This window comes from Pteropus alecto, unplaced genomic scaffold (assembly GCF_000325575.1).
Source record: "Pteropus alecto unplaced genomic scaffold, ASM32557v1 scaffold25, whole genome shotgun sequence".
NCBI classification, from domain to species: Eukaryota; Metazoa; Chordata; class Mammalia; order Chiroptera; family Pteropodidae; genus Pteropus; species Pteropus alecto.
Genome location: NW_006441955.1, coordinates 29,250,076 through 29,273,380, shown reverse-complemented (window position 1 = coordinate 29,273,380; position 23,305 = coordinate 29,250,076). Strand labels below are relative to the sequence as shown.

Here is a 23,305-nt window from a genome sequence, read left to right as displayed (position 1 = left end):
CTACCTGGGAATACTACTCTCCAAAAACTAAGGTGAAATACAGAATTCCCAGATAAATAATAACTGAAGATATTTGCTGCAAGTAGAAATATTTAAGGAAGTCCTTCAAGCTAAAAGAAAATGATACTAGGCAATATTCAAATTGCCTGGAAGAAATGAAGAATACTAGAAATAGTAAACATATAAGTAAAATACTACATAAATACATACTTTCATATTTTCTTCTCTTAATTTATTTAAAGAACCTAAATTATAAGAAGCAATAATTATAGCATTGCATTGCTGGGTTTATAAAAATGAATATGTAATATATGTGAAAATTATAAGACAAAACTGGAGAAAAAATATTGTTAGAGACCAAAAATGACATTTTGTAATGATAGAAGAGCCAATATGTCTGGAAGATTTAATAATTAGACATGCACTGAGGAAAAGAGTCCCCAAAATACTAAAACAAAAATAACAGAATTTGAGGAACTATATAATTCAACAATTATAGTTGAAAAATTCAATATTCCTCTCTCGGTAATTCATGAAAAAAATGACAGAAAATCATCAGGGGTACAGAAAACTTGAATAATTACATCAAAACTGAAAATTTATAAAACACAGCACCTAATATCAGCAGAATGGACATTCTTTTCAAGCACACATGCGAATTCTCCATAACAACCATATGCTAAGCAATATAACAAATCAAAGTTAATTTGAAATGATTAAAATATCACTCAAAATATGATCTTTGATCACAGAAGACTTAAATTAGGAATCAACAACAAAGAGACGTTTTGGAAATCCCCAAATATTTAAATTTAAGTCACACAAAAATCTCAAGAGAAATAAGAAAACATTTTGAACTGAATATAAAAAATCTACAAGAAATAAACCTTTACGAGATATAGATAAAGCAGAGCTTAGAGGGAAATTCATAGCTTTAAACTTGTACATTAGAAAAGAAGGTCTCAAAACAATAATTTAAGCTTCTACCTTATGAAACTCAAGAAAGAACAGCAAATTAAACCAAAACCAAAAAAATCAGAGCAGAATTCAATAAAATAGAAAATAAAAGAGAAAATAAATGAGACCGAAAGTCTTACTGATAAACATTTAAGTAAACTGACCAAAAATTAAATTAAAAGAAAACACAACAAAATAAGAGAGAAGATATTAATTACCAAATTTAGAAATGAAAAGACATCACTGCTGACATCATCGCCAGAGAAATTAAATGAGTTATAAGGGAAAACTATAAATAATTTTATGCAAATTATATGTGATAACTTAGATGAAATGGACAAATTCATAGGAAAAAAATTACCAAAATCAACTCAAGAAGAAATAAAATATATGAAAAGACCTATAAACAAAAAAAGTACTAAATTAGTAATAAAATTTTTTCCCACAAAGGAAAGCTCAGGTGTATATGGTTTCCCTGAGGAATTCTAAAAACCATTCAGAGATATAATGCCAATCCTACACAAACATTTTCAGAATATAGAGGCAGATATAATCCTTCCCAACTTCTTTTATAAGGCATGATACCACAGCGAGACAAAGTCAGACAAAGAGCAAAAGAAAATTACAGACCAATCACAATGCTAAAATCTTTATCAAAATATTAGCAAACCTAATATAGCCATATATAAAAAGGATTCTAGATTAATCCCAGAAAGGCAGGCTGTTTCAACACTGAAAATCACTTTATGGAAAATACCATATTATAGAATAAAAAACAAAACTACCTAGTCATCTCAATATATGTATGTAGAAGCATTCCGCAAAATCCAAACCTGTGATAAAACCTCTAACAAACTATGACTAGAAGGGAATTTCCTCAAGCCAATAAAGGACATGTGTGTGGGGTTGGAGGTGGGGGCTCTATAGCTTACAACATACATAATGGTCAAAGATGGGCTGCTTTCCTCCTAAGAATGGGAATAAGGCAAGGATGTCTGCACTCACCACTCAGAAGTAACTTTGTACTGGAGGTTCCAGCCAGTGCAACAAGGTTACAAAAAAGATATTAACGGTATAAAGACTAATAAGAAATAAAACTGCCATTATTAGCGGATATGAGTCTATATGTAGAAAATTCTATGGACTCTACAAAGAAACTACTAGAACTAACATTTACCAACATCATAATGTAAGATCAATATACAAGGAACAAACAATCCAAAAATGAAATTAAGAAACAATTTCATTCACAATAGTATTAACAGAAATAAAATACTTAGAAACCAATTTAATAAGACTTATTCACTAAAAAATAGAAACTGCACAGAAATTAGAGAACATCTAAATAAATAAAGATATTTCATGTTTATGGATTGCAAAACTCAATATTAAGATGACAATTCTCCACAAGTTAATCTACAGATTCAATATCACCTCTATTAAAATCCTGGCAGGATTTTATTCAGAAACTGACAAGTTGATGTCAAAATTTATATGGAAATGCAAAAGACCTAGGATAGCCAAAACAATTATGGAAAATAACAAAGTTGGAGGACTTATATTACTTGATTGCACAATTTATTTTAAAGTTACAGTAAACCAAAACAGTGTAGTATTGGCATAGAGATAGACATATATAGATCACTGGGACAAAACTGAGAATTCAGAAGTGAATCCTTACATTTATGGTCAATTTATTTTTGACAAAGGTGCCAAGACCATGCGATGGAGAAAGAAAGTATTTTCAACAAATGGTATGGTAAAAATTGGATGTCCATATGGAGAAGGAAAAAAAAAAGGCCTTTACTCCATACCTCACACAATATTCACAAAATTTAACTCAAATAAAAGATTTCTAGATGAAAGCATAGAATAAAAATCTAATCTTAGGTTAGACAAAGATTTCTTAAGATATGGCACCAAAACTAAAATTCATAAAAGAAAAAAAATGATAGACCGAACTTCATTAAAATTATGAACTTTTAAAATTATTATTAGTTTCAAGTATACAGTACATTGGTTAGACATTTATACAGTTTATTAAATGATCCTCCTGATTACTCTATCTTCCTTCTGGCTCTACACATAGCCATTACCTTACTGCTGTCTGCATTCCCTATTCTGTGCTCCTCATCCCATGACCATCTAAATCAACTACTAATTTATACATCTTTAACCTTTCACCGCTTTCTCTCAGCTCCCCACACCCCTCATCTCAGTTGTTATCAGATTGCCCTCTACATTTGTGAGTCTGTTTTCAATTAGTTTGTTCTTTTTGTTCCTTAGATTCTGTATATCAGTGAAATCATATGGTATTTATCTTTCTTTGACTTATAAAATTACAAACTTTTGATCTTCAAGGACATTTTTTAAGAAAATATGACGAGTCACAGAATGGGAGAAAATATTTGCAAATTATGTATTTGATAAAGAATTTATGATCAAAATATATATAAAAAAACTTTGAAGACTTGATAATAAGTAGACAAACACCCTCAGTTTTGAAATTGTGCAAAAGGTTTGAAAATACATGTCTACAAAGCAGATACACAGATGGTTTATAAGAACATGAAAATATGCTCAGCATCATCAATCATTAGGAAATACAAACTGAAAACCATAATGAAATACCAATTCATACACACCAGAAGAGCTATAATCCAAAAGACCCAAGTATTAACTCTGGTAGTGGTTAGAATGTAAAATGGTAAAACCACTTAGGAAAAACATAAAATTAGAAGTTAAAAGGATAAACATAAACTTACCATATGACCCAAAAATTCTATTCCTAAGTATAGACTCAAGAGAAATAAAAGCATATGTCCATCCAGACTTATATACAAATGTTTATAGCAACATTATCCAAATAACCCGAAACTGAAAACAATGCTAATGTTCATCAGCTGCTGAAATGATAAACAAAATGTGTTACAGCCAAACAACGTAATATAATTCAGTAATAAAAAAGCAACTATTGATATGTCCTATAACATGGATGAAACTTGAAAACATTATTCTAAGCACAAAAAGCTAGAAACAATAGATTATATATTGTATAATTCCAAATATCCAGAAAAGGAAATCTGTAGGGAGAGGAAACAGATCGGTTTGTCCAAGGTTGAGGTAAAAGTGGGTATTGATTGCAAAATGGTACAAAAGAACTTTTTGGAGTGATGAAAATGTTCTAAAACCAAACTGTGATGACTGCACAACTCTATAAATTTATTATTAAACTTATTAGTAATTGTATACTTATAATGAGTGATTTTATGGTATGTAAATTATATTTTGATTTTTTAAAATGCTGCCAAGTGCTTCTTTACCTAAGTGGAGACATAGCTTGAAGCATATCTTCTTTGCTGTGGGAAGAATCACTTCAGTAGACAACTTAATTATGCAAAGGTTGATAGGCATCCATTATCTTGGGGGAATAATTTAACAAAACCCTTTGAAACTTGGTAAAGGCTGTTCCTTCTCAATACCCTATGGTACTGTGGTCAGATACATACACTACTTACTACTTTTCCAGACAATATCTTACTATGTCTTTAAAGTAAATTCCAGGTTTTCATATTTTCACACATTTATGTGTTATTCTCTTTTAATAATCTCTTCCTTCTCTGAATCTCAAAATTCTATTCTTCAATATTCTTGAAGTTCTCATCTTCTTTTTAGTGTTAAATTGTTCTTACACTAAACTCTCACAGTAAGCTACTTACGCATTTTTAAGCAACCATTTCACAATGCCTTGAATAGTATGTTGTTTGTATGCTTGCTTTCCTACTCTTGCTTTTGAGAATCAGATCTTATTTTTTCTCTAGATTTGTTTATAGACTATGATATAGTAAATACTCAAAAAAGTTTGCCAAGTAAGTAAAAATTGATTACTATAAAGAACCTTATGGAATAGTTGCAGATGGAAAAAGTAGATAAAAATATAACGTGAAAGGTCTTCTAGCTTAGAAGTTGCAATGATACAGATTCAGTAGACTAAGAAACAAGCATGGAAGTAAATTGTCTGAAAGACTGTATGAACTTTGGAAAGGTAAAACTGACTAGAAAAAGTGGTCTGTTATAACCATTTTAGCCATCCAATTCTACCTTAAGAAATCCATATACAAAATTGCTCATTTTTTCAATATAGTATTTAGATCTAAGATTTGTATCTGCCAGAGAAATAGCCTGCCAATTCATGGGAAAGGAGGATGGGTAAAGTGTTTGGTAATATTCACCTCTTCAGTCCTTAAGATGTTCTAATTAGACATTCATTAAGCGTACAAAGTCCAAGATTTAAATGTGCAAAAATTAATCAAATTCATCATTTTATTACTTAATACATCATTTATGATCAAAGAAATATTAAAAGCTAACCATAATAAATTTGCTATAAAAGAGAACTCAATGAATTTTAATGCTCCCATTCCTTTTGAGTCACAACTAAAAGCAGAATTCCTCCATGTTTTTCTTTTGAACTTCATGTACTTATATGTGCATGGAATTAGCTGTTAAATATTTATGTTATCAAACAGGAATTCCTGTTACTTAATTTAGTAGCAAAAGATGAAACACATTTAAGGCACCTGGAAAGCAAGATGTGGCCTTTATTCCTCATCTCTTCCTATATTTAATGTCACTGGAGAAGAAATGTGAAGTAAAACTTGTACATTTCATACATGTCTAAACTGGTTATTAATCTTTACTCAATAGTTCATGAACCTAATTTTTTAAAAAAAATTACATGTAGTTTCTGTGCTTAGTTCGTTTCTTAAAATAGCACTTTTGGAGCAAGCGCATTCAGAATATTTATTATCAGAAGATACTACATTCCTTTTTCTTGTCAAACAAGTCATGCAAGTAAGCTGCTTTAAGTAGCATTGAAGAATGTGGTTTGTATAAAAATTTTACATAGTCAAAACTCATTCCATAACTCATTCTATAAATGAATAAAATTTTGTGTTTTCACCACAAAATAAACCCTGGAATTTTACAATGATAGGATTCTTCCGTTTCTGTTATGCCAGTGTTTTCTCCTACATATCAACAAATTCCGTAACAGGAAACAAGAGCCACAAGCTTACCATATCATTATTAAATACATAAAATTATTGTGTATAGTTGATATTTTTGGGATATAAAAGAGAACTGAAAGAACACTTGATTAATGAACATTCAGTTACTATTTAAGTATTTGTTATATTATGCCTATTATTTGCAGTTAAAAGGTTTATACCTAATTTTACTTTGTGCCCAATGATCTTATTTATTTTGTGACATCGCAGTAAAGAAAAACAGCATTTTATCAGTCTGTATTTTTCCAAAAGAAATCATGGCTCATGATATTATCTTCCATATCTAAATTCTGAAATGTGTTTCAGAAAACATCACAGGCCCCATACATGTTTAAAATGATGTGAGTATAGTTCAAACATAATTTTTAATTATTAAAAGCCCATGATATTCATTCAAGATACATTTATTGAACACCCACTATTTGGAGGAACAAGTACTAGTGAAACAGAAATTAGTTCAGTACTATCTTCATTCTTCATTGAAATTTTAATTAAAAGGTCTTTAAAATGCATAAAAATGATTTCCAAAAGGCCTTAGGAGATGGCAATTTAACAATAAGGCAAATAGAATGAATAACAACATTTGTTGCATGATAAATTTTAATAATGTACTGTTATTTCAAAATTGATCAGTTCACTAACTTGATATTTTATATTCCTCATCTATCAACTTACTATATGGTAAGAATTATTTATAAATAAAATCTTTAGAGTAAAAACAATGTACAAATATATGTTCTTTACTTTCTCCCTAAAATAGCTTGAAAGTAAAAAAAAAATCTGTATAAACCACAAAGTAAATTTTACAAACAACTTTTTTCTTTTTAGATGAGTTTTCTTCCTTAACTGCTATGGAATATGTAAGCAGAAAGAGGCAAACCCCAGTGCTTTTTGATGATCAAAAAAACACACCAAAAAGGGCAAAAGTACTAAGACTAATTCTATTGTCCCTTTAATCAGAGTGACAAAAATACTTGGGGGAGGATCCAAGGTGATATGTGGAATGGAGGCACTTGGTATTGTTTATATGCATGTGAAATTTATCTTTTCAAATGCATGTCACCAAAAATAGTTACACATCACCATTTTAGCAAAGGAGGCAGTTAAGTCCAAACATTTTAATATTCCTGGAAAGAATGTGATGCATGTATAAACAACTTTGTCCCCCTTTAACCATAATTATGAGTAAAATAAATATAATTATGAATGCTTTTGATTTTTAAAATGTTACAAGTTCATATAAACTAATCATACTATGCTTTTTATATTAGAAACCCTGCCTGTAAAACTGAAATAACTTTCACATATGCATTTAAAAATAAAAGTTGGCAAACATAATAGAAATTTAAAAATTCAAGTTTTTGCCCCTTTCAAATTTTAAGGCTTATATATACAAGACATTTTTTAGAATAAACTGATCATTGTTTCTAAACTTTAGACATTTCACTTTTATATAAGAACAAAAAAATAAAAACAAAAAGACAGTAACATACTAGAAATGATGTAAAAAATTTGTATAAGTTTCCCACTGACATTCAGCTTAAATAGTTGTAGATAAAACAATGAACTGCATGGTTTGGCTCAATTTATAATCAAGTTTTTGTAAAATTTTTTCAACTTCAACTTGCAAATCATAAAAAGACAAACAAAACATAGCTCTTTATGTTTGATCCTAAAACTCCAATTAGTATTTTAACTTCTAGTTATAATATTATCATTAAAAAAAAAAACTTACTTGATCTGTCCCATAACGCAGTATGTTCAGAGAAATGAAGGCTGTCATTTTCCAGAGCTGTTTTCTGATCATGTGTAGTACCTTTAGAGTGTCTATGAAATAATCGGCTAGCAAAACCTTCCAACTTCTGAAGAGCAGTTGTACCTGTATACTGGTTACAGGATAGTTCTCTATAAGCTGCCATTTATGTGCATTTACACTTTACTTAAAGTAACTAAAAATATTTTCAGAAGGAGCTCAACAACTTCTTACACAGAAGCTAAGAGCTATGCATGTGTCAAACTTCCTGTTTGCAGGGTATTCAAACCACTACTGCTGTTCTGTTTCCTGTTAATATAAAACAGCACATTACCGAGCCTTTCTTAGCAGAACTCTCCATCTCAACTAGAGGTGGAGATTTTAATGACTTGAAATATTGGCTTAAAAGGCTCTATGTTTAAGATTATTTTAATATCAATATACAGGTTAACAAGAGCATTAAATATAAAGCTTTATACATACAGAGCAGGCTAAAAAGTTTTTTTTAAAAAAGGAAAACTAGTTAAATGTTTTACAACCCTATGCCAACAACTAAGGCTAAACTACTCTCCAAATATAATATGTTAAAAAGGTTATTTTTTTTCTAGGAAGTCAGCTAATATAAAGATTTTATAAATCCTTATAAGCAGTTAACTTTTCATCAAAAATTGGTATGGAATGGATATTCCAAAACTCTCATAAAACAAATTTATAACACATATGTTTTAACTAAAAAAAAAATCTGAACTAGCACTAAAAAAAAGAACTGAATGTTGCTAACTCATTGACTTAAATCTAATATATACAGGAACTACGAAAACTCAGTGTCAGTACTGCTTATCAAACTTACAATCTGCTGACAAGTGCTTATGAGTGATACATTTTAAAACATTTTAAAATTTAAAAAATATGTATAAGATTTAAAATGATATAAAATCAATCACAGCAAGAAATTTCAACTGAGGGGAAAAAATTCCTTCTAGTTGAATGAGACATGTTAACTTTAAACTTAATGATGAGAACTATAGCTTCCCCGGTCCTTGATTTAGGGGTCTTGCCTTAGACATAGCTCCTTTGATTAAAAGTGAATAATATTTGTCATTGTCCATTTGAAGGAAAAAGTAACCTGTGACATATAACAATGATTTTCAGTACTTGCCTTCTTTTACTAATTAAAAGTGAGAAATCTGTGTGGTTTTCTCTTTGGAAGCTCTAAATAAGGGAAAGAAAATGAAAGGAAGAAAGAAGGAAGGAAGGAAGAAAGGAAGGAAGGAAGGGAGGGAGGGAGGAAGAGCCTTTAAAAAATCAATCTAAACAATATCTTAGTCCAAGTTTCTTCCCAGCCACTTGACAAACAGAATAGGAACAAAACTGTAATCAAATAAGAAACACACGCACGAAACATTGACTAATTAATTTTACCAAGTAACAGCTCATTTGTGTACAGTTTTGTGTAATATAATTAGTATCAATCTAAACAAATACACATGATCTATAAGACTAAACTTAAATGCAACAGTTTCTGTATAAATGTGTATGTAATAATAGATAATTTGTTTCACATCTAATAGTGTTTTAACACAAAACGGACGGACACTGAACAAATGTCTGCAGTCTTTAACAAATATCTACAGAGCCTGGACTGACTCTGTATGGGTAGAAGTGGATAAAATTCCTGAATTCTTTGACTTGCTCTTTTGGGAGAAATTCTATTCACCCTCAAAGCTTACCATAAATGTCACCTCCCCCCTGAAGTTTTCCACATGCTTCCCAGAAAAATAAACTGCTCTCTTCTCTGTTTCCATTGATTTTATAATTTCATGTTAAAATTTGCTGCTTATAAATGTATGCCTTGAATTGAATTACTCAGATTCAAAATGCAATGCATGTATTAAATACTCAATAAATATATGTAGAAGTAGTCACTCATTTTTAACAAATTAAAAGTCTAAGTAGAATCATCACTTGAAAATATTTTAATTTTATTTGATAGGACCATAGTGGTTCATATATAAAAACGACAGTAATAGAAGTTATATCATCAAACTCCTTTTTCTTTATATTCAGTGACTAAATTTTATTCATTCTTGAGTTTCATTTTTATTAATGCAAATGTGAATTTCCAAAAATAACTTCTGGTTTTCCCTACTTTCAGGCATTCCTTTCAATCACTCATCTCTGACATTATTAATTTTCCCCAAATATTACACTCATGGTATTCCCTTGCCAACTGCATGACCTAATCCTAATATTTTAGCCCGACCATATTCATTTTTAACACATGTCTAGACAGACTTATATCCACTGATGCTTGAGTTTACAGAACATTAATATTAATTTTTTAAATGCATAAACCTTACAAAATTACTATAGGAAAAAAAGCTTCAATGAACGATTACCTAGAAAACTCTACATTTGAAATCTGTATATATATTTTTTCCAATAAAACTGTTTCTATTTCTTACAAAGTCCTTATAGAAAATAGAATCTTTAGTCACAGAGCAATGTTTCTATATATGGTAATGTGACCAGGAAGCTGTTGCAATGAAAGTACTTAGGCAATTTGATTTTTATTAAAAAGAACTCTACTGGCATCTACTGCTAGAAAGAAACAACTACAGCTTTAACTAAAACTGAATTCTTTCATAATTCAAATTAATCTTAAGTATATTGCTTGTTGATGTTTTTTTCCAAAAATCTAAAATGTACTAATATGTCTAGCCATGTACCCAAAATTTGCTGTAATAGCATATCTTATACTCTATTAATAGTTTCATTAAAGTATGATAAACTAGAGAGTAATCAACTTATGAAATCATTATTCATTCTACATTGATTTTAGAAATTATAACAATTTTTGAAGTTGAATCTCTTTCGATTGTCATGATACTACAAAATACTGGTTTCTTATATTTAATAATAGTAATGATACCTTACACTTACCAAGCACTTTACAACATATAAAATGATTTCCATTGGGTCATGAGATCTTTACAGATGAAGTAAGCAGGGAAGGTATTATCCTTATTTTAAAATGAGAAAACAAGTTTAGAAACATTGACTTTCCCAAAGTCACCTAGGTCTTATAATTCTTAGATTAGGGCTCCTTTGTACTGCACGACAATGATTACCAAAAGAAGTAAACATTTTTTTTTTCAAGTGCAGTACTTTTCAAGCAAGGGTGGGGAAGTGGAAATGAAAAGAAAAGTAGGACGTGAGATTGGTTCCTGAATATACTGTCCAGAGTGTGATAATCTGCTATGAGAATGTTTTCATTCAGATGGTCACCTAATAGCCATGCAATTTAACTGTCCACATTTATGTTTGAAATCATGTTGAGGCCAAACAGGACTATGTACTTTAGAGTTTGAAAGTTAAAGAAAAGAAAAATGTGAAAGTATACTTGATACATAAATGATATATTTGCTCCACGTGGAAGGCGAATGATAAGACCATGACCTTGCTATTTAAATAAAGCTTTCTGGATAACAGTTTTGCCTTTCTAAAAATGTTATAAATGGATTCATACCTTTTATAAATGAATTAAACCTTTTACAACTGTCTTTTTTACATTTAGGATTGTGTAGAAATTGAGGTTCATCCATTTTGTGCCTTTCAATAGTTGAGTCTTTTTTATTGTTGAATCCATTGTATGGATTAATCACAATTTATATATCCACTCACCATTGAATAGCCTTTGCGCCTTTGTCCAATATCAATTAATCATAATAATGTGGGTCTATCCTGGACTCTATTCTGCTCCACTGATCTATCTACGTGTCAATTCTTTCATCAGTCCCATACTGTATTGATTACTGTAGCTTTCTAGTGTCTTAAATCTGATAGTGTAAATCTTCCAACATTTCTTTTTCTAAATTGTTATGGCTATTATAATTCCTTTACCTTTCCACATAAATTTTAAACATTTGTATATGTCTATAAAATAATATTGCTGGGACTTCACTGAAATTGTGTTTATTGGAAAAATGGCATCTTAACTATGTTGTCTTTCAATCTATAATCATAGTCTTTTCATTTACTTGGGTCTTTTCTTTTTTCATTGTTTTATAGTTTCAGCATACAGACTATGCACTATTTAGTTAGACTTATACCTAAATATTTATTTTTTAATGGGAGCTATTGCAAATGGCACTTTAAAATATTTATAGTTGTTCATTGCTGGTATATAGAAACATATACTACATACTAGTATATAGTATATATTTGTATATATTAACCTTGCATTCTGTAACATTACTAAATTCCTTAGTTTTAGTAGTCTTTCTTTTTGTAAATTTTTGGGGATTTTCTGTGTAAGTAATCATGTCATCTTTGAACAGATGGTTTATTTCTCCTTTTTTAATCTCTGCCTTTTATTTATTTTTCTCCCACTGGCTAAGACTTCCAGTAATATGCTTAACAAGAGTGGTGAGAGTGAATATCCTTGCCTTATTCCCAGGCTTAGGAAGAAACCATTCAGTTTTCCATCATTAATCATGATATCAGTGGTACACACTTTTTGTAGATGCCTCTACTTAGATAAGAAAGTTTGCTATTCCTAGTTATCTTAGAGTGATGTTAAATTTTATCTAATGCTTTTTCAGCATGTTAATATAACATGAAGTAATATGGTTTTACTTCTTTCATCTGATATGATGGATTACAGTAACTGATTTCTAATTATTGAACCAGCCTGGAATTCCCAGGATAATTAGCTCTTGGTCTTGGTGTAATATTCTTTTTATATATTACTGAGTTCAATTTAATGATATTTTATTGATATTTTTTGTGTATAAGTTTACAAGCGATATTGTTTTGCAGTTTTATTTTCATGTACTGTTAATTGATAATAGGTTAAAGATGGCCTCATAAAATAAGTTGGGAAATATTGTTTTTTTCCTTTTGTCTTCAATTTTCTGAAAGAGAGTGAGGAGAACTGGTATCATCATTTCTTCCTTAAATATTTGGTAAAATTTTTCAGGAAAGCTATCTGGGCCAGGAGTTCTTCTTTGAGAGGCTACAAATACTAATTCAGTTTCTTTAATAGATATAGTACTATTAAGTTAAATTTTGACATACTGTATTTTTATTCAGTTAAAAATATTTTCTAATTTCCATTAAGACTTTATCTTTGGCCATGGAATATTTAAAGTGTGTTGTTTAAATTTCCAACTATTTGAGGATTTTTCTGATATGTTTCTGTTATTGATTCTAGATTAATTCCATTATGGTCAGAGAACATATTTTATATGATTTTTAATTCTTTTAAATTTGCTAAGGTTTGACTTTTGACCAAGTATATGGTCGTTCATGGTCAATGTTCCCCGTACATTTGAAAAGAGTGTCCTCTATTGTCGTTAAGTAGTGCGTACTACAAATGTCACTCTGCTATATCACTGCTTCATGTATTTTGAAGCTCTGTTACTAGGTGCATATAAATTTAGGATTGCTCTGTCTTCTCACTGAATTGACACTTTTGGAGTTATAAATGTCTCTCTTAATCCTGACTAATTTTCCTTGTTCTGAAGTCAACTTTGTATGATATCAAAACAGCCACTATAGCTTTCACTTGATATGTTTACATGGTTTATCTCCCCAGTCCTCACCCTTATCTATTCTTTTGCTTTTTAATGTAACAACTGGTATAACTGGACATAGGTCTATATTTGATTTGTGTTTTTCCCTACTTAAAAAAATCATTAATGTTACAATATTTGAAGTATAGAATTTGATATTTTGATAAATACCACTGTGAAATCATTACCACAGTCAAGATAATGAACAAATCCACCCCCCCCCAAAAAAAATTTTTCTCATGCCTTCATAATATCTTCCTTCTGCCATTCCAAATCCCCAGGCAACGGATACTTTGACAATATAAATAATTTGTATTTTTAAGACTTTAATACAAAATGGAACTCTGTTAAACATTTCATGTTAGAACAGTTTTAGATTTACAGAAAAATTGCAGAGTAGAGTTCCATATGCCCAAAACAGTTTCCACTATTAACATCTTACATTAGTATGATAAATTTGTACAATTAATGAACCAATGTTAACATATTATTGTTAACTAAATCTATAGTTTTTTTAGACTTTCTTAGCTTTTACCTAACGTCCTTTTCTGTTCTAGGATTCCATCCAGGATACCATATAGCATTTAGTACTCAGGTCTCCTTAGGTTATTCTTGGCTTGTGATGGTTTCTGTGGCTTTCCTTGTTTTGATCACCTTGACAATTTTGAGATGTATGTTGTAGGGTGTCTCTCAATTGGTACTTGTGGGTTTTTTCATAATTAGCTGAGGTTATGGGTTATTGAGAAGAGGATGACAGAAGACTGCTTCTGTTAACCCCCTCCCCCTAAATTGTGAAAAATTGTATTTTCATTTCAGTTGAAAATATTTTTATATTTCTCTTGAGACCGCTTTGACCCATGTGTTATTTAGAAGTGTGTTTTAAAAATTAATTTCCAAACATTGGGGGATTTTTCTATTCTTTATCAATTTCTAGTTTAATTCATGTGGTCTATGAATATACTTTGCATGAGCACTATTTTTCTTAAACTTGTGAAGATATGGTTCAGGGCCCAGAATGTGATCTATCTTGGTGAATGTTCCATGTAAGCTAGAGAAGAATGTATATTCTGCTGTTGTTAAATGGGATATTTTATAAATGTTAATTGATAGCGTTGTACAGGTCATCTATATACTTAATGATTTTCTGCCTGCTTGATCTATTAATTATTGAAAGAGGTGTTTTGAAGTCTCCAACTCTAATAGTGGATTTGTCTATTTCTCTTTTCAATGCTTTTGCCTCATGTGTTTTGACACTTTGTTAAGTACATGTGTTTAGGACTGCTAAGTCTCTTGAAGAATTGACTACCAAATCATTATATGATGTCCTTTTTACCCCTTATAACTTACATCGTTCTAAAATCTCCATCTGAAATTAACATAGCTACTCCAGCTTCCTTTCGGTTATTGACAACATGGTAAATCTTTCACCATCCTTTTCCTTTATATCTGATTATTTATTTAAAGTTGGTTTTTCACACACAACACATAGTTGGGTCATACACACACACACACACACATACACACAGACAAGTATATATTTTATTCACTGACCATCTCTGTCTTTTAATTGGCATTTTATACCATTTACATTTAAAGTGACTATTGACAGATTAATATTCACCATGTTCATAACTGTTTTCTACTTGTTGCATTTATTTTCCCTTTTCTCCTATTTTTCTGCCTCTTCTGATTTTGACATTTTATATGATTCTATTTAATCTCCTCTTTTAACATAACAATTATACTCCTCTTAAGAGATGTTTAGTGGTTGTCCTAGTGTTTACAATATACATTTTTAATTGATCTAAGTCCACCTTTAAATAGCACTATATTGCTTCACTTATAGAGCTGGTACCTTATAACAGAGTATTCCCAAATCCTGTCTTCTATTCCTGACACTCCTGTCATTCACCTCATTTATCCATATTTTATAAGCACCTAGTATGCTTTATTACTACTGTACATAGCTATTTTTAGATCCATGATGAATAACATATTTTATTTTACCTTCAGTTTTTATTTAATGCTTTTCTTTTCATTATGTATATCCAAATTTCTAACATATATTGTTTTCCTTCTCCCTGAAGAACTTCTTTTATTTCTGGCAGGACAGATCTGCTGGCAATAAATACTCTTGGTTTTTGTTTGTCTAAGAGAATCTTCATTTGTCATTATTTTTGAAAGATAATTCCACTGGATATAGAATTATAGGTTAGTGGATTTTTGTCTTTCAACATCTAAATATTTTATTCCATTCTCTTCTTGCTTGCAATGGTGGTGAGAAGTCTACCATAATTCTAATTCTGTTCCTCTAAAGGTTTTTCCCTTCCCTTCCTCCTCTGGCTTCTTTCAAGATTTTCTAGTTTTTGATTTTCCTCAGTTTGAATATGATGTGCTTGGGTTATTTTTAAAATTTATTTTGCTTAGAACTTTCTAAGCTTCCTGGGCAATTTTCTGTTTCTCTCTGTTTCCTCTTTTTTTGTTTTGTATCTCAGCTTTGGATTTTTGCTTTGTAGTTACTATGAGGTTTGTATAAAATGTCTCATAGATAAAATAGTACTTTTCCTTCTGAAAGCATCTTATCTTCATTTGCCTATACAAGTTCCATATTTTTCCTTCTCTTTTATGTTTTTGTTATCACAAATTATCTTTTTATGTTGTGCATTCATTATCAAATTGTAGTGACTATAGTTATTTTAAATGCTTTTTCACTTTAACCTTTATTTTACAATTAACACACTATTCTGATAGAGTTGCATTTTCTGTTTCTGTCACCTTACTCAAAGTTTTGTGTACTTCTTTTTGTTTCAAGTAGAAGAGCTCCTTTTAACATTTCTTGAAATGCAGTTCTTGTGTGGTAAATTACCTCAGCTTTTGTTTGTCTGGCTGGAAAAACCTTTATTTCTCCTTCATATTTAAATGGTAACTTTGCTGGATACAGCATTCTTGGTTGGTGGTTTCTACCTTCCAATATTTTGAACATATCATTCCATTTTCTCCTGGCCTATAGGGTTTCTGCTGAGAAATCTGATAACAGCCTGATGGGATTTCCTTTGTAGATTACTGTCTCCCCCCAGCGCCCCCACTCCGCTGGCTTTCTTGAGAATTCTCTTTACCATTAACTTTTGACAGTTTTAATACGTGTGCTGGAGAAGGTCTTTTTATATAGAGTTAAATAGGTACTCTGTTAGCTTCTTGTACTTGTATGTACAGCTCCTTCCTTAGTAAACATTTAGTAACTTATCAATTATTTCTTTGAATAGGCTCTCTGTTCCCTTCTTCCTTTCTTCTCCTTCTGGGATACTCATTTTCCTTGTGTTGCCTTTTTTAATGGATTCAGACACTTCTCTTAGTTACTTTTTTTTAAATCATACTTCTCTCTCCTCTTCCACCTGAATCTTTTCTAGTTTTCTATCTTTGAGCTTGGTAATTCTCTCTTTCATATGGTCTGCTCTGTTTCCAATGCTTTCTAATGAATTCTTCATCTCATTTACTGAGTTCTTTGGCTCCAGGATTTGGTTATTTTTTACATTTTCAATCTCTTTGATAAAGTATGCCTTCTGTTCATTTATTTTAGTCCTGAGCTCACTCAACTGCCTTTTTGAGTTTTCTTGAATCTCGCTGAGTTTCTTCATGATTGCTATTTTGAATTCTCTACCATGTAGATCATAATCTTCTATGACTTTGAGTTTGGTTTCTAGAGAATTGTCATTTTTTTTCTGTGTTACCATGTTACCTTGGTTATTCACGGTGCTTGATGAGTCATTTGTCTGCTGGCACATTTGAAGTAGTGAACACTTCTTATTTAGGTACTGTTTTGATTTTAACAATTCAGCAGGTTGATAATTAGCAGGTTTTTTCTGTTCTCCAGTAGATGGTGCTATAGTATAAGTTTTTGTTTTTCTCTTATTCTGGGGTCTTATGGGGAGAGGTGCCTCTGTGGTTGTGGAAGTCACTACCTGGGCAACCAGGGTGATGTCCAAGTTGCCTAGTGTCAACCACTGTTGGCAAGGGAATGTGGCAGATGGTTGGGGAGTAGGGTTCACAAGCTAACTGTGCCGTAGATGTGTCTCCTGCTACCAGGCTCTTTGGTGATGTGACCACTGCCATAATCAGGGGAGGGAGCTGGATTCTTGGGTGCTGATGCTGCTGAAGCCCTTTACCACCCACTGGCCCAAAATATGGAGGCCACTCCCTGACTCCTCCACCACTACCACATCCACAGGGTTGCTGACTCAGCTGTGGCAGCCAGGGAACTGGAACAGTATGAACCATTCCTGTCCTTCCCCTACCCTGCTTCCCCCATTTTCAGATGCACCAACGTGTAGATCCCTCAGGCATCCTGGTGTGTTGGGCAGAGGAATCTTTGTGGGGTTACAGATGACCAACTAGCTGTAGATTTGAGGGGAGATACAAAGGGGTTGTTTCACTCTGCCTAATGCTGCCATCACTTCAATATTACTTTTCTTAAAATAGTTTTGATTTGAAGAGAATACTGTAGATGGGAAGAACTGTAGAGAATGAGATTCAAGTTAGTTACTTCTATGACTTAACTGGTTCCTTTTACACCGAGTATTTTAAAGAACCTGGGATTTATTATGCTTGCTGATAGATGGGTTTATGATACTTTTTAACTAACCAGTTACTTCTGTAATCCTTGGTTTCCATTTCTGCAAAATAGGATCATTAATACCTCTCCTGACTATATCACTGGTTTTATGTGTGTCTCAAATAAGATGATATAAGTAAAATTACTTTATAAATTATCAACATTATAGAAACGCAGATTGGTATTACATTAACAAATCTGGTTAATAATTATGTGGCTAATATTTATTTGAATTGGATTAAAGACAATCAAAGTATACTACAATATTATTTTTTAAAGTCTAAAACTGAAAGCATCTAAACATTCAAACTAAGATTTTTAAAAAACTGTTCTGATGTAATATTTGAGTGTGTCTATGAGAAAGTGGTGTATATGTCATAACAGTCAATTTATGAAATTTGGACATAATGCTATAGATCTAAATGGACAGTTCCAGTAACATCAAATAATATTTCTCTTAAAATATGAAAGGTGTCAGTTGTGTCCAATACTGTATAATACATCATGTCTGTCAAGACACTTTTTAAAACTGTGCTTTTTATCAGGTAAGGAACTATATTATGGGATATTATGGAATAATTTTAATATAAAATAGTTCAGATTCTGAACAGTTTTGAGCAAAGTCTTTTTTGGGGCATAATGCAAAATTGTGCAAATCAGTTTTATTTAAATAAAAATTTCCCATTAAACACAGTACAGAAAATATTAAATTTTATTCAAAACCTAAAATGTATTCACTGGAAGTACTTTAAAAAAAAACTAGTAAATCTTCAGATAGGGAAATAGTCAACATAAACAATTCAATGTGTTATTAAAATAACTTTTCAAAAGTCAAATATAATAGGAAGTAAAAACTAAATTTGCTATGAATAGCTATCAAATATAAGAAAAAGAAAAAAACTACAACATTCTTGTTTATATTATAGTCAGACAGTAAACAAGTTCAATAATATACTAGAAAAAAACAGTTATGGAAAATGATTAACGGTTCTGACCCAATGCTGTTTATTTAATTAAGTGCAACTATTAGTAATACTAGCAGGTAAATTAACTTTATTCTTTTCTGGAAAGATAACTTTTAAAAGAATACCAATACAATTGAGTATACCTCCTGCAGAATTTCATAGAACAGCATTTTATTTTCAGTTTTTATTCTTCCTTCCAACAAATAAAGGCTTTAGAACACCTAGTTTTATGCCTTATAGGTACTTTTAAGGGACAGGAGAAAATTAGATGCTTATTAATGGTATGTTTAAACCACTGATATACCTGTTTTTCATATTTTGATAGATCTATATTTTCTAATCATGAAACTTAACAGCTTATTCTATTCTTCAGTTTTCCTCCCTTTTATATCTTCACTTCATGTGCAAATGTACACATTCTATATTATATCTCATATGATGCACACAGTAGAAGTTATTCCATTTCTCTACATTCACTCAAATAGGACATATTGGTCATGTCTTGAATTAGTAAGATTCTACTAATGAATATTTTATTTCTTAGAGAATGGCATATTTATTTACAAAATCGAATTAGCTTTATTATTTTTTCAGAAAATGTTTTTGGTATTGGTGAAATGCAGTCATTTAGAGGCTTGATTTAAGTAAGTTCCAAAGAATTTAACACATTCCAATGGATCTGCATTTTTAATCTAATCAACAAAGAAATAAAGAATATATAGCCACCTACAAACATGTACTGTGCATCTACAATGCATTGACTTATAAAGAATATAAAATTATGTAAGCATAATTACCCAAGGGAATTAAAAGTCAAGTAAAATCTAGTAAATTTACCATCTGTAAAAATCAAAATTTATATGATAAAATTAAATACATAATTGTGGAATAGAGGCAAATTTTTCTACAGAGTTAACCTTTTGTGGCTTAAGATAACATTCACTTAACAAAAGAACCCTTCTGATATACTAACCCAAAAATGTTTGTGAATACTTTTCACCACACTAAGGAACTCCAGCCACTTGATCTATATGGAAGACACCACAGCAAATATAAAATGTGTGACATTTTAGAATTCCAACATTCCTATTAGTATTTCTTGCTTAAGGGACTTTAAAGGGCTAAAGGGACTTTATAATACCAAAAGACCATAAAGAGTAGAAAGGGGAGTTCAGTGCATACTAAGTATTAAGGAAACTGAAATGGAATATGTGAAAATTCAGTAGGTTCTTGGAGGATAGGTAGAATTTAGAAAGAACAGAAAAAGTAACAAGAGCAATTCAAGAAGATAAAACTATATGAATGAAGGCTTAGAGGTAAGAATAAGTATGACATGCTCTATTCTCCCCATTCACTCTCCTTTCCTGAATAAGAAATGTGAAGAAGTAAATAAAAGAAGATATGACAGAAAGCAGCTTGCAGGGAGAGGGCTACTCTATATAGAGTAGTCTACAAATATCTGAGAAATGTAACCTTTCTTTGAGTTATCAAGACCTGAAACATAAAGAAAAGGAGCAAGTCAAGGAATGACGGAAGAAAAGTCTAACAAACAGAAGGAACACAATGAATTAAAGACACTGAGAGAGGAATGAGGCAGAAACAATATGACTACTGGGCAGAGGATGGACTGGAAATGATCTGTGTAGCTTTAGCGTAAAAACGGAAGCAGAGAAAATAGTTGAGACTACTGTACTAGTCCAGGCAAGAGATAGTGGCCACTTGAACTGAGATCATGCTAGGAGAGAGATAACTGGACAAATTTCATATATTTTAAAGAAACAGGGAGATTTGCTGATAGAGTGAACCTAGAAAATGAATAAAAGAAAGTTATCAAAAATAATACCTATGTTTTTGGCTTGACCCTCTGGGTAAACAGTAATTCCAATAACTAAGAGGGGGAAGGGTTGAAAAAGAAAAGGTTGGAAGAATATTGTAATAAAGAAAGATTTTGTTGGACATTTTTTAGATATCAAACGAGAGATTTCTAAAAGAGAGTTGGATATGAGTCTGGAACACATCGCTGCATTCTAAATTTTATTTTAATTATATGCATATTTGTTATCAACTGTTTTATATTTACTCTTGTCCAAAAGAAAAACAAATGGCTTAAATTTACTTTGAATATTAAATAAATCCTGTCAATGATGACTAAGAGTCCGATATGCGTACCAAAGGTCACAGTCTCTCTGTACTTCCTCTTTTCTCCAAACTCCGAATGTTTTAGTACTGCCTCTCATTATATTTGTCACTTTACTAAGACACAATCATATTTCTAAAACACAATCCTATGTCATTCCAAAGAATAACAAACTCAAGTGACTTCTCATGGCCTACAAAGTCCAAACCCTTAGCATAATAACCAAGAACATTTACCAACATTAAATGAGCCTCCGTTTAGCTCCATTTCACCAATTTATATCTCAAATAATAATAATAATTCTAACTTAACTGCCATTTCTTTAGTACAACATGCCCTTTATTAACTCTACGCTTTTGTACATACAATCTCTCACTTTGGTTCAAAACCATACTTAAAAGTTAAACAACAGATTTGTGATAGGCAGGATGCTCCTTCCCCCCATTTGTTACATCTATTCCCTGGAACCTGTAAATATGTTACAATACATGGCTAAAGGGATTTTACAGAAGTAATTAAGGTTACTAATTAATGACTTTAAAATAGATTCTTGCGGATTATCTAGGCATACACAATCTAATCATGAACTCTTAAAAATAGAGAACTTTCTCCAGCTTGAAGTGGAAGAGAGCCAGGGGAGGAAGTTGTCAGATTCCAAGTATGAAAAGGATTCAGCACACCAGTGCTGGCCCTGAAATACTAGAGTCCCCGTGCAAGTACAGAGTGAAGCCTCTAATTGTTAAGGGCAGCCCCTAGATGACAACCAGTAAGGAAACAGAAACCTCAGTCCTATAACCACAATGAACTGGATTCTGCCATAAAAATGAATGAGGCTGAAAGTAGATTCTTCCCCAGAAACTACAGATAAGAGCCTGTCAGAATTTTGACCTACAGAATTGTGGGATAATAAATGGGTGTTGTTTTAAACCACTAAATTTTTGGTAATTTGTTATGGCAGTAATAGAAAGCTAACACAAGTCTTAAACGTATTAAGGTGAGAAGGGTGGGAAAAGTGGGATTCTATTTTCAGAGTACTAAAATGTATGAAATATGAAAATATGAAATTTCTAATCATGGTTGATACAGGTAGTCTCTCCCTCTAGCTCTTATAGCCCTTTACATTGACAACGACCTTCCCATTTAATCACTACTAACTCACGAGCTAAAATTATGGCCAGTCAGGCCAATATCTACATCTCCACAGAGGGACTTTCTAAATACCTAAAAGAAAAGTGAAGAAGATGAAACATATCCCTTCAACTCCCACTACCACTACACAAATGGAGAATCCTCATCAGTGCGGATAACAGCAAACTCCCGGCCTCAGATATCTGACTCCCAGCACGGTAGGTCTGTGTCACAGATTAGGGAGGTAAACATATCAGGCTATAGGCTCAGATAGCAACATTGCAAATGCCCACCAAGAAAAATACAGTGTACCTTCACTTGGAATTACCATGATAGAAGCCTGGTCTTCTCCACTGAAACACAAACACTTGAAAACCTCATCCTTCAGGTGATGTGAGACATAGCATTCTGGATATGAAAGGCAATACACTAGCACTAAAATAAAATGTAAGAAAGTGAAAATAAACCAGTCTTAAATCAGGCAAGAAAGTTCCATTTACATGTGAAAAATAATACAAATGGAATTACACCAAAATGGATTCGAAGCTGCCATCCCAGAGGAATTGCCTTGCATGTCTTACTCCTTTAGAATATTTGAACTGGGCAAAATAACTTTTGAACTGGGCCAGTGCAATGCTGCATTTCAAAGAGGTGTTTGCAGAGCTAACAGGAAAGCAGACATTTTGACTACTAGACTGAAAAAGACCTTTAGAATTAGCACCACCGTTTATAGCTGAAGAATAATTTAAGCTTATTTCTACCTACAGAAACTCCTTCCTTGACTTAACACCAATAAAAATTTCTTCCTTCTATTCATGTAATTATTCCCCGTCCCATTTTCATAAAAACCTGTTGCCCTCACCTCTTACTCAGAATGATACTTGGGTTTCTGCCTAAATCAATGCTTCCAAAATTACTATTCTTTGGATCTCAAAAAACTTGTTGCCTCTCTGTTTGGCCTTTTGTTTTTAGGTTAACTTATGTAAGATGACTTTCTCCTGGCAAATTCCTATTTGTTACTCAATGTCTTGTTCAATGTTATTTCCTCTGTTCTGACTCCTAAATATATAGTAACACCCACATTGTTGTAATGACCACACTGTATAATAAT

The 23,305-nt window shown here is 31.5% G+C and overlaps 1 protein-coding gene across 3 annotated transcripts in view; it reads right to left on the bottom strand.

Moving 5' to 3' along the window:
- The window catches only part of PRKACB (protein kinase cAMP-activated catalytic subunit beta), a 109,683-nt gene that overhangs the window by 52,105 nt on the left and 34,273 nt on the right, over positions 1 to 23,305 (bottom strand). The window contains exon 2 of one of the 3 annotated variants that reach the window (XM_025052068.1): positions 7,762 to 7,912. The exons of 1 other annotated variant lie outside the window; for it this stretch is intronic. In XM_025052068.1, coding sequence (XP_024907836.1) covers position 7,762 — 1 coding nt within the window. In that variant the 5' untranslated portion in view covers positions 7,763 to 7,912. Of the gene's footprint in view, positions 1 to 7,761; positions 8,047 to 23,305 lie in introns of those variants that run through there. One more of the 3 variants, XM_006919354.3, reaches the window with a different exon arrangement.